This window comes from Dama dama, chromosome 20, assembly GCF_033118175.1.
Source record: "Dama dama isolate Ldn47 chromosome 20, ASM3311817v1, whole genome shotgun sequence".
NCBI classification, from domain to species: domain Eukaryota; kingdom Metazoa; phylum Chordata; class Mammalia; order Artiodactyla; family Cervidae; genus Dama; species Dama dama.
Genome location: NC_083700.1, coordinates 8,953,814 through 8,967,920, shown reverse-complemented (window position 1 = coordinate 8,967,920; position 14,107 = coordinate 8,953,814). Strand labels below are relative to the sequence as shown.

Sequence of the window (14,107 nt, the reverse complement as noted above, 5' to 3'; positions counted from 1 at the left end):
TGGTCACTAACTGTCCCTTTGCCCACCCCCTTGCACATTTTTGCATGGCAAAAAAACTCTTGGTGTAAAGGAGAAAAGTGAATGGGCCGCTTCTTAACAATAAGCAAATGAACTGAAGCACTTCCTATGATAGGAAGAGTAACACGTCAGAAACGACTTGGAAGCCCATTTTGTCTACAGCCAGTTGTAGGTTGTTTAAGAAAATAGAAACGTTGTGGGTTCTTTTGTCCTTGGTACTCTTCTTCGGCCTATTCCATTTCCATGAGGCTTATGGTTTTAATATTAATGCTACAACCACCCCCAAAGGCACCCCCCACAACCCCCCAATAACACAAGTCACAAAACACAGCTCAAAGGGACGAACACAAAGCTCCTGCGACCGTCCTCCATTTGGGTGCAGTCTTGATTCTCCAGAGAAAGGAAACTCTCAGAATGAGAGGTCTGAATACACACGGGCCAGGACCTGGGCCTTCCCGGTAAAACAGAAAAACAAAACAACAAACACCAGCCCCTCCCCCCTCCAAAAGCAAAACCAGAAAACCCACGGCGCCGCCGCTGCTAACTATTAGCAGCCTGGCTCAGGCTGCCTGTAAAAACAGAAACAGGAGCCTGCGTTCCCGAGACCCCGGCGGTCCAGGGTCAGAGCGAAGTTCCCGGGGTCCGGCCCTAGGACGCGGGCAGAGCCGGGCGCGAGGCTCCCGGGGACTTTCACCTGCTCGGCGGGCAGCGCGGGGGCGGCCCCGGCGGCGGGCGGAGCCTGGGCGCCCTGCGGGAGGAGCCGGCCCGGGCCCGCCCCGCAGGAGGAGTCGCTCGCCGGCGGCTGCTCCGGCGTCTCCGTGACAGGCACCCAGCTCCGCCGCCGCCGCCGCCGCCTTTTCTTCCTCGTCCCGGGCTGTCCGCGCCTCTGTTCCCGGGCCAGCGCCGCGCCCAGTCCCAGCGCGGGCCGCGCGCCCACCGCTCCCCTCCCCCGGCCTGGGCGCCGCGCTGCCCGCTCCCACCGCCGCCCCCGCCGCCTTCCTCGCCGGCAGGAATTGCGCGGCCACAGCGCCGCTCGCGTCGCCCGCATCCGCGCAGCCCGGCCCTCGGCGTCTCTCCGAGTCCGGGCTTCCGCGGCCGGGGCGCCTCCCGCCCGGCGACCCTCCGCTTGCGCCCCCGCCGCGCGCCGCCGCCCCCGGCTCCCGCCTCCCCTCCCCGCGGTCTCGCCAGCCCCTTCCTGCCACCGCCGCCTCTGAAGGAGCCGGTCCACCGCGGGTCACCATGCCCAGCAAAACCAAGTACAACCTTGTGGACGATGGTCACGACCTGCGGATCCCCTTGCACAACGAGGACGCCTTCCAGCACGGCATCTGCTTCGAGGCCAAGGTGAGGGGCCCCGGGGAAGGGACTGTCCCGGAGCGGGCATGTCTGAGCGGATGGGATGCGCAGCCATCCCGGACGCAGAACTGCTGGGCTAGGCTGATTTGGGGGCCTTTCTGTTAGGGAGGATGACTCCCCTTCTCTGTATAGAATTCCGCGGGTTCCTGCCCAGAACTGCTAAAGAGTAACTGCAAAGTTTGAGCGGTATTGCTTCATCCCCCTCCTCCCACCTGCAAACTGCCCCGTCCTTACCCACCCAGGACTCAGTGAGTTACTTCCCGGATCCCTCCTTCTGAGAAGAAGCCAGTCGGGGAGCGCAGCCTGGACTTAGTTCTTTAGAATCGGTTTAGGGAAGCTTTGGGGTCATTTACCTGTTGGGATCCCGTGGGAGAGGTGCTTTCAGGGAGGTCTATTTATAAGGGGAATACCTGCTTCCTGATTGAAGAAAATAATACAGGGATGGGTTTGTTTTTAGATTCCTGGTAAACCCAGCCAGGTGTCAGAGTCAATTCCTAAATGCCTTGTTAGCCGCGACTCCTTTGCAAGTGCCAGTCATTGAAGGGGGAGGTGTGGTGAAAGCTGCCCGGTTGCTAGTTTTGTGGCGTAATGTTAAGTTTCAACAGTTAGTAGGGGACTGCTGCTGAAGAATTTATCGGTGGGGGCCGGGGTGGGGCGGCAACAGGAATTTTCAGCTCAGAGCCCCAGGTCCGTCCTTGGGAGAAGGGGGGTGGTGGGGCGGAAGCCTCTGAACTGCACCATCAGGTGTGAATAAGGCTGGCCCCCTGTCATGCACTTCCCAGAGTGAGGAGTTCTGGTTTTTGAGATTGCAGCCGGGGTTCCTGCCCATCACAAGGGAGGAGTGCTTCTGCCCTTCCTTCATGCCTCTTTACGCCCTCTCCTCAAGACTCAAGGATGCTCAGCACCTACTGTGTGCCTGTCACTGACGAGTGACAGAAAATACCAGCCCTCCTAGTCGGTTGTGTCTTGCTGGTTTTGAAAAGGTAATGCTTTCGACAGGGAGGCAGTTTTACTCTCTGCTCCCTTTTTCTCCTTTGTGACTTTGTAGGTAAGGTGTTGAGCATCTCAGGCAAGGATTACTCATCAGGTGGCTATTTCCTTCGATTCATGAGACATCTTTTTGAGTCCAGTGCAGTCAGTTATCATTCAGTTTTTTTTTTTCCTTCTCGTGGTGATGTTAAATCTTACCTTTTCTCCCACTTCCTGAATAACCTTCCCCCAGCCATATTTGCTAGAGCTAGGAGGACACCCCCTGTTCCCCTAGACATCAAGCCCTGCAGTGGAATGCAGAACTGAATTACTGGGTATGGCTGGGACCAGAGTGGGGCTGTAGCCAAGATCTTATCTTGCTTCTCTCAGAATAGATCTGCTTGGTCTGATACCAGATCAGATGGGTTAATTTTTGTCTGGGCCTGTTGCTTTGGTGAGCAGGTTTTTAAATTTTAAGGTATGAGTTTTCATCACATCATGACTTAATTTTCTCGGACACGCGTGAACTGGGCAGTTGGCTGTGGTCTTGTTTGGTTCACCAGTACTCTGCTTTGCAAGGCTGGGTGGCAGAAGAGAGATCAGAATTAAAGTGTTTTTAACCTTTTAATTCTTTTCTCACAGTCTCTGCTAGTTTGGTCCTAACAGGACTCATAACCTAGCATGCATAAGAATCACCAGGCGAGGTTGTTGAAAACTCTGATTGTTGCCGCCCCCAGTCCTAACCTGCCACATCTGGGGAGAGACCGGGACTGCACCTCTAAGGAGCATTCCAGGTGCCTTAATGCAGGTGATTGGGACCAGAATTGGAGAAACACTGGGGCTGCAGTTCCTATAGTAACTTCCCTGGATTCACACACAGTGGTGCCCGATAAGAGGAGGGGGAACCACAGTTGGTCCCCGCTGTGTTCCCGTTACAGATCTGGAGTGTAGCACACCAAGGGTTCTGCTTTGAGAATGGTGAAGTGGGGAAGAAAGGGCAGGGCTGACTTTGAGAACTGGGTCCTAAATCCCAGCTGTTCGTAATCCATGCTGGACACCAGTACATGCAAATCATGTCAGCTGAGACCTGAGCAGAGGTGGAAGTAGAAGCTTTTCTGTCCCGTGAGCATCTGGCAAGTGCCTCGTCTGGCTGGCTCTCACATCCCTCCTGAGCAGTGTCCATGGAAGTGCATGATCACTGGGATTTCAGGGTTAAATACACGCCACACTCATTCCTTGTTTTGGAAAAGCACAGGCTGTAAAATGTAAATGTATCCATGCTGCCTTGTCAGATACCCTTGGAAAATGAGCCCAGATCTTTGCCTCCCAAGGGCTGGCAGTTTTTCAGGATCAACACTGGATGGAGTGACTTTTTGGATGGATGTGCTGCATTTTCATTTTCAGGGTGCTGCAGAGATTGAAAGGTTATGGCTAGGAAAGGCATCTGGGTGTCAGAGGTTCTGTGCACTTAAAAACCACACCATCCATTTAATTATCAAGCAGAATCCTAGAGGTGTTTCACCTGCAGTACTTCATGTGATTCTCACTGCTTCCCTGGAGGTCTCTGTAGGTGCATCTCTTTTTATCTTATCAATGAGGATATGTTGCCTGCTTTAGCTCTGTGTATGGCAGAGCTATGGTTTAAACCTGGGAGCTTTGACTGTAGACTCTCAAATCCAATGCTCACTCATTTACTAATTTTTATGGAATGTTCACTCTGTGCTGGGCGGATGGTCTGATTTACGGTTCACCGGTGGGGCATCCTTAGGTTGCTGACCTCTCTGACTCTGATGTAGAAAATTATTCAAGTTTTTAGTGCTGGACTCTTTCAGATATAATCTTGGGCTGGGAGCTGCTCTTAAGGGATACTGCCCTCTGTGTCAGAAAGGGCACTTGGCTCACTGACCATTGCTGATGGGTGGGTGGTAGAAGTCCTTCGAGGCTTGAAAGCCCGTGTGGCTTCTTTCTATCTGCCTCCCTCTTTCTCTCTCTCAGTATACCTTCCTGGTGGCCAGTGCCATCAACTGACTGTCTCTGCTTGCTGGGTGCGAAGAAGACCTCTGATGATAATGGTGCAAAGAAGAAGAGTATTAATAGCACAGTTATGCTTTACATTTGTAGGTTGATTTTTGATTTTCATGGGACTTTCACACACACAAAGTTTTCCTTATGTGGCAGGGGGAATGATAGAGTTGTTTCCGTTTTTCAGATGGAAAAAAAAGGGAATCAGAGAGATTAACTTGCCCAGGGTCACAGAACTGATGAGAGGGTAATGATTATAGCTGATGTTTAGTGAATAGTTACTATGGACCATGCGTTGTTTCAGGTGCTGCCTCACTTAAGTCTCACATCGCGGCGCTTTTGAGTTCTAGTGCGTGGCCCCTCACCTCACCCTGACGTAGTAGTTCCCTCTGTGTTCCTAGCTCTCATCGCCCAGTACACTCACTGATCTGGGCGTGTATGGCATAGCCTATCAGAAATAAAAAGCACCTTAGCTCACTCCTACAACTTCCTCATTTTACAGATGAGGAAATTGAGGTCCAGAGGGGAAGTTGTTGACCCAAGGACCCGTAGCTAGGTAAGAACAGAACTGGGACTCATTCCTGGTTTCCTGGCTTCAAGTTGGTTTCAGTTATCTGCTGCTGTGTAACAAGCTATCTCAAAACTCAGTGGCTTAAGACAAGGTCTGTTTAATCTGCTCATGATTCATGAGCCAGGAATTCAGTCAGGGCTTTGCCGGGCTGTTCTTCTGTTCACCGTGGTGCTGACCTGCTCACTCACTTGGCTTCATTCTACAATGGTGGGTCTTGTCCTAGAAGGCTCCACCTCATGGCTGTGCCCAGCGGTCTTCTCCACTGGGTAGCTTGGGTTTCCTCATAGCATGGTGGCCCTTTGATCTGGCAGCTGGCTTTCAACAGGGAATGTTTCATGCAGGGAAGGTGGAAGCTCTTAAGGCCTGGGCTCCGAAGTACACAGAATCACTTCTGTGTTCTGTTGGTCAGATCAGGCCATCGCCTAGCTTAGATTCAAGAGGAGGAGCAGGAGACTTCACTTCTTGGCGGAGAGCGTCATGGTCACTGTGGAAGAGTGCACGTAGGATGAGAGATAATGCTGAAGCCATCTTGGGATCACGGTCAACCGTAAAATTTTGTGTTCTCTCACTTCTTCATATGCCTTCTCCAATGATGAGTGTTCTCTGAGGGCCTTGTCTCATGCTTCTGTGTACAACTCTTTCCCCCAACATCAGGTACATATATATATACCAACAGTATCAAATTATTTATCAAGTGGAAGAAATGACCAATTATAAAAAGTCTGAAAGCTGTAAATATATTGTCATATTGCTGAGCGATGTGGGGGATTTGTGAGTTCTTGGTCAAATCTGAACTGAATTCTCTAATCATTATTTCCCTGTTTGCTAAATGGCTTGACTGGCTGATGATGTGGTTGTGGATTCTAGAGATTCCAATAACCCCCACACCACAGGTTTCCTATGGATGAATCTTAAACACACTGTCTTGAGGCTTCCAGGTTAGGATGTTACATACACTGATTCACCATAAATGGGGTACTCTAACTTGAACCTAGCCTAACAGCTTCATAAGAAGCTGTGATTGTGGTTCTGTGATCAGAACCAACACTGATATGTTCCGGGTGTGTGCTCTCCACACCCTCTCCACCCCTGCCCCGCGCCCCCCCCCCCCCCCCCCCCCAATCCGCAAGAATCCTGTCTTCCAGGATTGTGGACAAGTACAGATTCAGATAGATGCCCTTGTGTATTCGCTGATGTCGTCATTGAAGTGCAGGTTATTTCACCTTAGTAGGTATTTGTCCAGATGCTTTAAAATCCATTGTTCCCTTCTGTCTGGACCAGATGAGTCTGGGGGATGATGAGTCTCAAAGATACAGTAATGCTTAGAAACAATACCTGTTTTTATTCAGCCTTATTTTGCTCTCAGGCATCCCAGGGTGTTACTCCACAGCCGGTATTTTAGAACTTGAGAGCAAATCTCTTTCTATCCTATCAGTACATTCCATGATGTTGCCACATCTCCTTTGCTCAAAATGTCCCATTAGTCCGTTTAGTGGTCAAGATGACACTGTCCGTGACACGCAACCTTTGCGAGTCACCCGTATCCAAGACCCTAATCAGACTGGCTGTTTATTATTGTTCACTCATAATGTGCTATTTCCAGAACTCAGATCTTCAGAATGCCTTCTTTGATCGTTGTTACCTGCCTCCTCTCACCTCGTTGCTTTGAGGCTGCCCTTAGCTGTGACCTCCTGCTGCACGTCTGCCCTCCCGGCTGCCTGGGGCCGTGCCCACCACCGTCTCCTTTCCTCCCAGTTTCCTGCTTGACGCTGTGGGCTTGGTCTCTGCTACTTTCCCCGTCCCTTCCCCCACCCCCCCTTGTTTTTGGAAAAAGAAGTTATTTTTTTCTCCACCCCCTTTTCCCTAATAGCTTTATTGAGATATAATTCACATACCATACAATTCACTAATTAAATATACCAGTAAGTAGCTTTTAATATGTTCATAGTGTTGTGCAACCATCACGATCATCAGTTTTAGAATATTTTCATCACCTCAGAAAGAAACTCTGTACCCTTTAGCTATCATCCCCCTGCTTCTCCATTCACCTCAGCCCTAAGCAATAATTAATCTATTTTCTGTCTCTAGACTTGGCTATTCTGGACATATTATATGAATGGAGTCATGGAGTGTGTGGGTTTTTGTGACTGGCTTCTTTCACTGTGCGTGATATTTTCAGGGTTCATGCATATTGTAGCATGTATCAGGACTTCATTCCTTTTTATGGTCAAATATTCCATCATATGGATATACACATTTTGTTTATCCATTTATCAGTTGATGAACATTTAGCTTGTTTGTTTTTCAACTATTATGAATAATGCTGCTGTAAATATTTCGAGTACAAGTTTTGTGTGATATATGCTTAAATTTCTCGTGGGTAGATAGGTAAGAGTGAAACTGCTGGATTGTATGGTGACTGTGTTTAACCATTATGGGACTACCGCAGTGTTTTCCAGTGTTCAGTTCAGTTCAGTTGCTTAGTCGTGTCCAACTCTTTGCGACTGCATGGACTGTAGCACACCAGGCTTCCCTGTCCTTCACCACATCCCGGAGCTTGCTCAAACTCATATGCATCGAGTCAGTGATGCCATCCAGCCATCTTATCCTCTGTCATTCCCTCTGCTCCTGCCTTCAGTCTTTCCCAGTATCATGGTCTTTTCAAATGAGTCAGTTCTTCACATCAGGTGGCCAAAGTATTGGTGCTTCAGCTTCAACATCAGTCCTTCCATTGAATATTCAGGACTGATTTCCTTTAGGATGGACTGTTTGGATCTCCTTGCAGTCCAAGGGACACTCAAGAGTCTTCTCCAACACCACAGTTCTAAAACATCAGTTCTTCGGCGCTCAGCTTTCTGTGTAGTCCAACTCTTACATCCATACATGACTATTGGAAAAACCACAGCTTTGGCTAGACAGACCTTTGTTGGCAAAGTAATGTCTCTGCTTTTTTAATATGCTGTCTAGGTTGGTCATAGCTTTTCTTCCAAGGAGCAAGTATCTTTTAATTTCATGACTGCAGTCACTGTCTGCAGTGATTTTGGAGCCCAAGAAAATAAAGTTTGTCACTGTTTACACTGTTTTCCCATCTATTTGCCATGAAGTGATGGGACCAGATGCCATGATCTTAGTTTTCTGAATATTGAATTTTAAGCCAACCTTTTCACTCTCCTCTTTCACTTTCATCAAGAAGCTCTTTAGTTCTTTGCTTTCTGCCACAAGGGTGGTGTCATTTGCATATCTGAAGTTATTGATATTTCTCCCGGCAATCTTGATTCCAGCTTGTGCTTCCTCCAGCCCAGTGTTTCTCATGATGTACTCTGCATATAAGTTAAATAAGCAGGGTGACAATATACAGCCTTGATGTACTCCTTTTCCTATTTGGAACCAGTCTGTTGTTCCATGCCAGTTCTAACTGTTGCTTCTTGACCTGCATACAGGTTTCTCAAGAGGCAGATAAGGGTCTGGTATTCCCATCTCGTTAAGAATTTTCCCGTTTGTTGTGATCCACATAGTCAAAGGCTTTGGTGTAGACAATAAAGCAGAAGTAGATGTTTTTCTAGTGTGGCTGCAGCATTTTACTTTTCCACAGCAATGCGTTAGGATTCTGATTTCTTTACATTCTCACTGACACTTCTTTTAATCCACCTTTTTGATTCTAGCCATCCTAGTAGGTATGAAGTGGTATCTCATTGTGGTTTTGATTTGTATTTCCCTGATGACTAATGATACAGAACATTTTTTCATGGCCATTTATTGGCCATTTGCAAATCTTTGGAGAAATGTCTGTTCAGATCTTTTGCCCATTTTTAAATTGGATTATCTTTTTTTTTATTGCTGCGAGGTAAGAGTTCTTTATATGTTCTGTATTCAAATTCATTATGTAGGTTTGCAAGTATTTTCACCTATTCTGTGGGTGGTCTTTTTGCTTTCTTGGTATGCTTTTGAAACACAAAAGTTTTAAATTATGAAGTAGAATTAATTTTTCCCCCCTCTTTCTTTTTAAGACTCATTGGCCCTCCATCTGCTGTAGCCCACCTTTCCTTAGTCTGTTCATTACCCCATCGCTCCCCACCCTAATGATTGCAAGCTTCCATCTTTCCCCGTTGGCTCACTCCTCTGCCCAGGAGTGTGCTGTGACCTTCCCTTATGTGAAAACTCTCTCCTCTCCACCTTTTTATTCATTAGCATGTTGTCTTCTTCCTTCTGTAGCTACGCCTCATGAAAGAGTGATCTGCTCTCTGCAGTTTCTCAATTTTCATTCAGTCCCTGGCTGTGTCCTTCCGATTCCTGGCTGTCCTATAGGAATTGTTCGATGGTCGCCCTTCTCTGTCCTCAGCCTTTTTGAGTTTTCTTCTTGGGCAGCCTGTCCTTGTCTTTCTTGGGATGCCTCATTCAGCTCTCTGCAGGCTCTCTGTTGGCAGTGCATGGCGCCCCTGTCTGTACCTTCTCTTTGCTGGCTGATCTTTCTTCACTCATTGACCTCTCTGGTGAATGCTTGATTCCATCCTTCCTCCTTACCCCTCATTATGTATTGGCTCCTGGATCTCTCACTCCGGTTCAGGTTCCAGATCTTTCTTTCAGCTTCCTGCTGGCTGGCTCTACCCCACTGAACATGTTGCTAATCCCATCACTCAATCATCTTGAATTCAAATCTCTCTGACACTTTATACTTCTTTAGATGACCCCACTATCCTCTCAGGCCCCAGGATTGACACTTTGGAGCAGAGCTTGAGTCCTTTCATGTAACAGTGAACTCAGCTCTGGATTGAGTACCTTTTGTGGCCAGGCTCTTCCCAGACATCCCCTGCCCCCAACTTCAAGTCAGTTGCTGCATCCTTGAATTTTCACAGTGATATCCATCCATGCATTCTGCTTGTTCCTTCTCATTTCTGGCTGGTTCGGATGCACACTACCTCTCACCATACTGTTTCAGTTACATTCTGGAGACCTCTACTTTATCCTATAAACTTTTGCTCTGTTAATTATCCTGAAATATGATTGTGATATCCTTCTACTCAAAACACGAAAAGTTTCTAAGCCTACTGTATTAGGTCAAAAATTCTTAGCCTGATATTCAGGGCTCTCTGGTTTTGAGTTGTTCCCTTTAATCACTCCATGCTTCATCCCAAATGGGGTACCTACCATTCCCTCAGCCTTTCCTGTGATCCCATCTGTGTCTCAGGCCCAGCCCACTGTCGCTCTGAAGTGGGTGCTGCTGGTTCCTTCTATGGGGCAGGAGCTGACTGAAGCCTGGGGTGCGTTCCAGCTGCCTGCCCTGGTCTGATTTTCATCCCCCAGTGGTCGTCGTTGGGGTCCTTGTCACTCTGCCCCTTTGAGTCTTCTGCGTTGCTGACTGCAGTGCCTTGCATATAGAAAAAAATGTATTTTGAATCAATGAATATAATTTCTACGGTGCTCTCTACAAGGACTGCTAGGACCTTGGTGTATTACCCAAGGGTGGGAGATGCCTCAGCTGGCTCCGGTCTCTGGCTTTTTTCCCCTTGCTTTAGGCCTGAAACTCTCAGGCCCCAGTGAGACTAGTCCCTGATCCCAGGAGGAATCCCCCATCCCCACCTGACAGACTGCCACTGCCTTCCAAAGAAAGTAGACGTTTTTCCTGAATTAAATGAAATTCCGGTGATCAACGTGCAGCAGACTTAGAATCTTTGATTGTAGAACATATGGCCAATTTTAGGAGTAGATAATTGTCATTTTAATTTAGCAGTAAAAAATATTTGCAACCTGTTATGTTCTTATCAATGATTTGATACCCTTTCCCCTAGTTCTTTATTTTTTATTTTATAGTTTTTATAACATGAATTTGATTGACAGCATAGCATAAATGGATTCAGGAGCCAAATTGTGTTTGGCTTCAAATCCTGGCTCTGTCCCTCACTTGCTGTGTGAACTTGTTTGAGTTAGTTAACACTTCTTCTTTAGCATCCTCATCTGTAAAAAGAGAATACAAATGTCACGTGTCTTATAGGGTTAACGAGAGGAGAAAATGAGTTACGTATGCAAATACCCAGCGTAATGCCTGGCAATGAGTGGGTTGCTCTTTTTAATATTGTTGTTCTTTAGTCCTGCAGATTGCAATTTAATTTTCATCTGTGCATGGTTTAATCTAAAAATTGTCATATACTCTTTTTTTTTCCTAATGAATTAAAGGCCTAGTAGGGTATTATCTTCATTTTACATGTCTGCTTAAAAAAATCTAGCTACTGTATTATTCTTGATTCCTAAAGTTGCAAATCAGACAGTGCGACTGCTTTGTGGACTTAAAATAGCTGTCAGCCTCCTAGGGAAGGAATAAGGAGGGGTTAACTGGCTTCTGGTACATGCCCCCATCACATTTGTTCCAGCCTTTTAATCCTCATTCGGATTAAAAATCACAGACTCTTAAGTACAGTATGTTGTCTGTCTTCACAGCCTTTCTCTGAATTTCTTGGATAAATACTTCTTTAAGCAGAGGTAATCTAAGCAGGAGGAATCTTGCATCATGGGATTAATTAGTACCTTGTGATGCTTACAATTCCCTTTTCAATTGTTATATTCGGCATCATGTTTCCTTTTAAGTACTGGAGCAGCTGGCTTTAAAAGTTACTTAAAATGGCACTTCCAGCAAGTTCTGTGCCCAGAGTGTTGGAGCGCTTTTGTACTCCTAGTCTCCTACCCGTTGTGGGAAACTCGGTTGGTTTTCTGCAACATTTCAGTGAGACTTGTGTGTCTGATACTCTTACGGGTCCATCTATGAGAACTGAGGACAGTGGCTACTGCTATCATTTATTTTTTAAAGTTTTTTTGTTTTAATTTATGTATTTTTATTTTTGGCTGTGCTGGGTCTTTGTTGCTATGCTCAGGCTTTCTCTGTTGCAGCTCGGGGCTCCTCTCTAGTTGTGGTGCGCTGGCTTCTCCTTGCGGTGGCTTCTTGTTAAGGTGATTTCTCTTGGTGCAGAGGGTGGACCGTAGGGCATGCAGGCTTCAGTAGTTGCGGCATATGGGCTTAGATGCCCAGAGACATGTGGGATTTTTCCAACCAGGATTGAACTCGTGTTCCCCGCGTAGGAGGTGGATTCTTAACCACTAGACCACAAGGGAAGTTCCCTCTCTGCCTATTCTTGAAGCTGCAGTGCTTTCCAGAACTGTTGAAATGATCAGCCTTGAGAGTTGAATGCAACCTGGGACTCCTACCGAGGCGGGGCTAAGAAGAGTGTACTTGCCCTATGCTCCCTGTATTCAGAACATTCTGAACTCAGCCTGGATGTGAGCACATCGGAGAGAAATACTGTTTGCGTGCTTGCAGAACCATCACATGTACCCTGTTCTGAGATGTTCTTCCCTGCTGGTGTACATTTCTTCTGTCTTGATCTAGGCTATAAGCTCCTTAAGGACGAAAGGGACTCCTCACATACCTGCCTCATGCAGTCCACATCACAGAAGGCTAATAACAATCACTGTTATTTACAATCATGTGCTTTGTGATATAGTACTGTAATAACAGTGCCAAGTTCTTTCTAGGAAATGATTAGTCTTCCGCAACAACCCTGTGAGGTAAGGTCTCTCATCATTTGAGTTTTACTCATGGGGAAGCTGAGGCATAGAGAGTCAGAGAAACTTGCTCATGGCCCACATTTAGTAATGAAAAAATTCCCGAGTCACATCCCAGCAGTCTCGCACTGTTAAGTTCTGTGCTAAGAGAATGCTAAGAACTAATGTTTGCCCAGTACTCACTACTTTCAATTCTCGGTTCTCAGAATTTTACATATGCAAAACTAATTTAATCTTTACAGTGGCTCCCTGAGGGTAGGTATTCTTGGTTCCATTTTCTCAGATGAGGAAGCTGAGACCATCCTTCTAGGTTGGATTGAGTGGGCAAATGGTCTTTTAAAGGCGGTGGTCTCAGCCCCTCTCATTGAGGTTAAATCTGTAACCAGGGGCTGGTCAGCTGCTGTGTGCCAGTGGGCAACAGGCCACCTCTGCTGGGCCATGTTGATGGTCTCCAGATGTGGAAATAAGGCATCAGTGAGTAAGTAGAAGGGCAGGAGAGGGGCTTTGGGAGGCCCTTCCTTCCTGGAGAGAGTTATTCTTTGCTGAGCTTCTGCCTATGCACTTCCTGTGTGACGGGGGCCATCCACTCCTTCTGTCAACTTCCACGCCCTCTTCCTTGCCTTTTTCAGCTCTTTTTCTGAGGACCAGTTCTCTCTACTCCACTTGGAGCCTCCAGGGTCCTTCCAGGAAAGTATAAATGCCAGAAAAAACTTCCAGCCCAGGAGACGTTGCCTTTTGGTCGGAAATCTTAGCCCACAGTACGTAATGGAAAAGCTCTTTGGATGTGTTCTTTTTTTCTATCTTTATTTTAACCTCTTCCCTTTTTGTTGTGGTCTCTTTGGATTGGAAGAGGTGCTTATGTGGAAGCTCTTTCTTTTTCTGCTGCCAAGATTAATGTCTCCCATGGGCCAAGTGACAGCTACTGTTTAATCTCGCTCCCATGCTATTTCCCATAAACATGTATAACCTGTACTGTAACTACATTTTCAAACTGTCCTTCAATATGTGTAGATTTTTTTCTCTTAAATTTGGCAGTCCAGGTTAAACACACTATATCCTGGGCACCCGTATCCAAAGTGTGATTGAAACTTTTTTTAAATATAATTGAACCTTTACCTCTTGCTTCAAGGTCACTTAAATTTTGCTGTTTCCTCTCTCCGGTCAGGAATTTTGCGGCCTCCTGAAATGAAGAGAATCACCTGCAACTTGCTTTGATTAGTTAAGGCTTTTGGCTCTATTAGAATCACATGAAATCTGATTAAAACGCTACTGCCCAGTCTTGGAGTAGCTGAGGGCCTGGATCTCGTTGCCTTTATCACCTTTGTCCAGGTGACTCTGATGGTTACCTTAGTTTGAGAACCATTAAGTTGGAGCACTGATTCACAAACGTGGCTGCTCATTGGAATCATTAGGGGGTTAAAAATAATTACTGATGGCTGGGAACTCTCAGCAATTTTAATTCAATTAGTATGGGGTGTAGTGTGGGTGCTGCAGTTTTTATATCTTCTGTTTCTTTGCTGAAATTTTGTTTTTCCATTTGTTTCAAGCATATTCATAGTTGCTTGTTGAAGCATTTTTGTGAAGGCCAATTTAAAGTCCTTGTCAGGTAATTCTAATATA

General features: G+C 46.6%; 1 protein-coding gene across 3 annotated transcripts in view; it reads left to right on the top strand.

The window, feature by feature from the left end:
• The first annotated feature begins 1,201 nt into the window (after window positions 1–1,201).
• The window catches only part of C20H1orf226 (chromosome 20 C1orf226 homolog), a 344,401-nt gene continuing 331,495 nt past the window's right edge, over window positions 1,202–14,107 (top strand). For 2 of the 3 annotated variants that reach the window (XM_061120245.1, XM_061120244.1), the window contains exon 1: window positions 1,202–1,362. In XM_061120245.1, the coding sequence (XP_060976228.1) occupies window positions 1,258–1,362 (105 nt within the window). In that variant the 5' untranslated portion in view covers window positions 1,202–1,257. Of the gene's footprint in view, window positions 1,363–13,230; window positions 13,246–14,107 lie in introns of those variants that run through there. The other variant, XM_061120246.1, reaches the window with a different exon arrangement.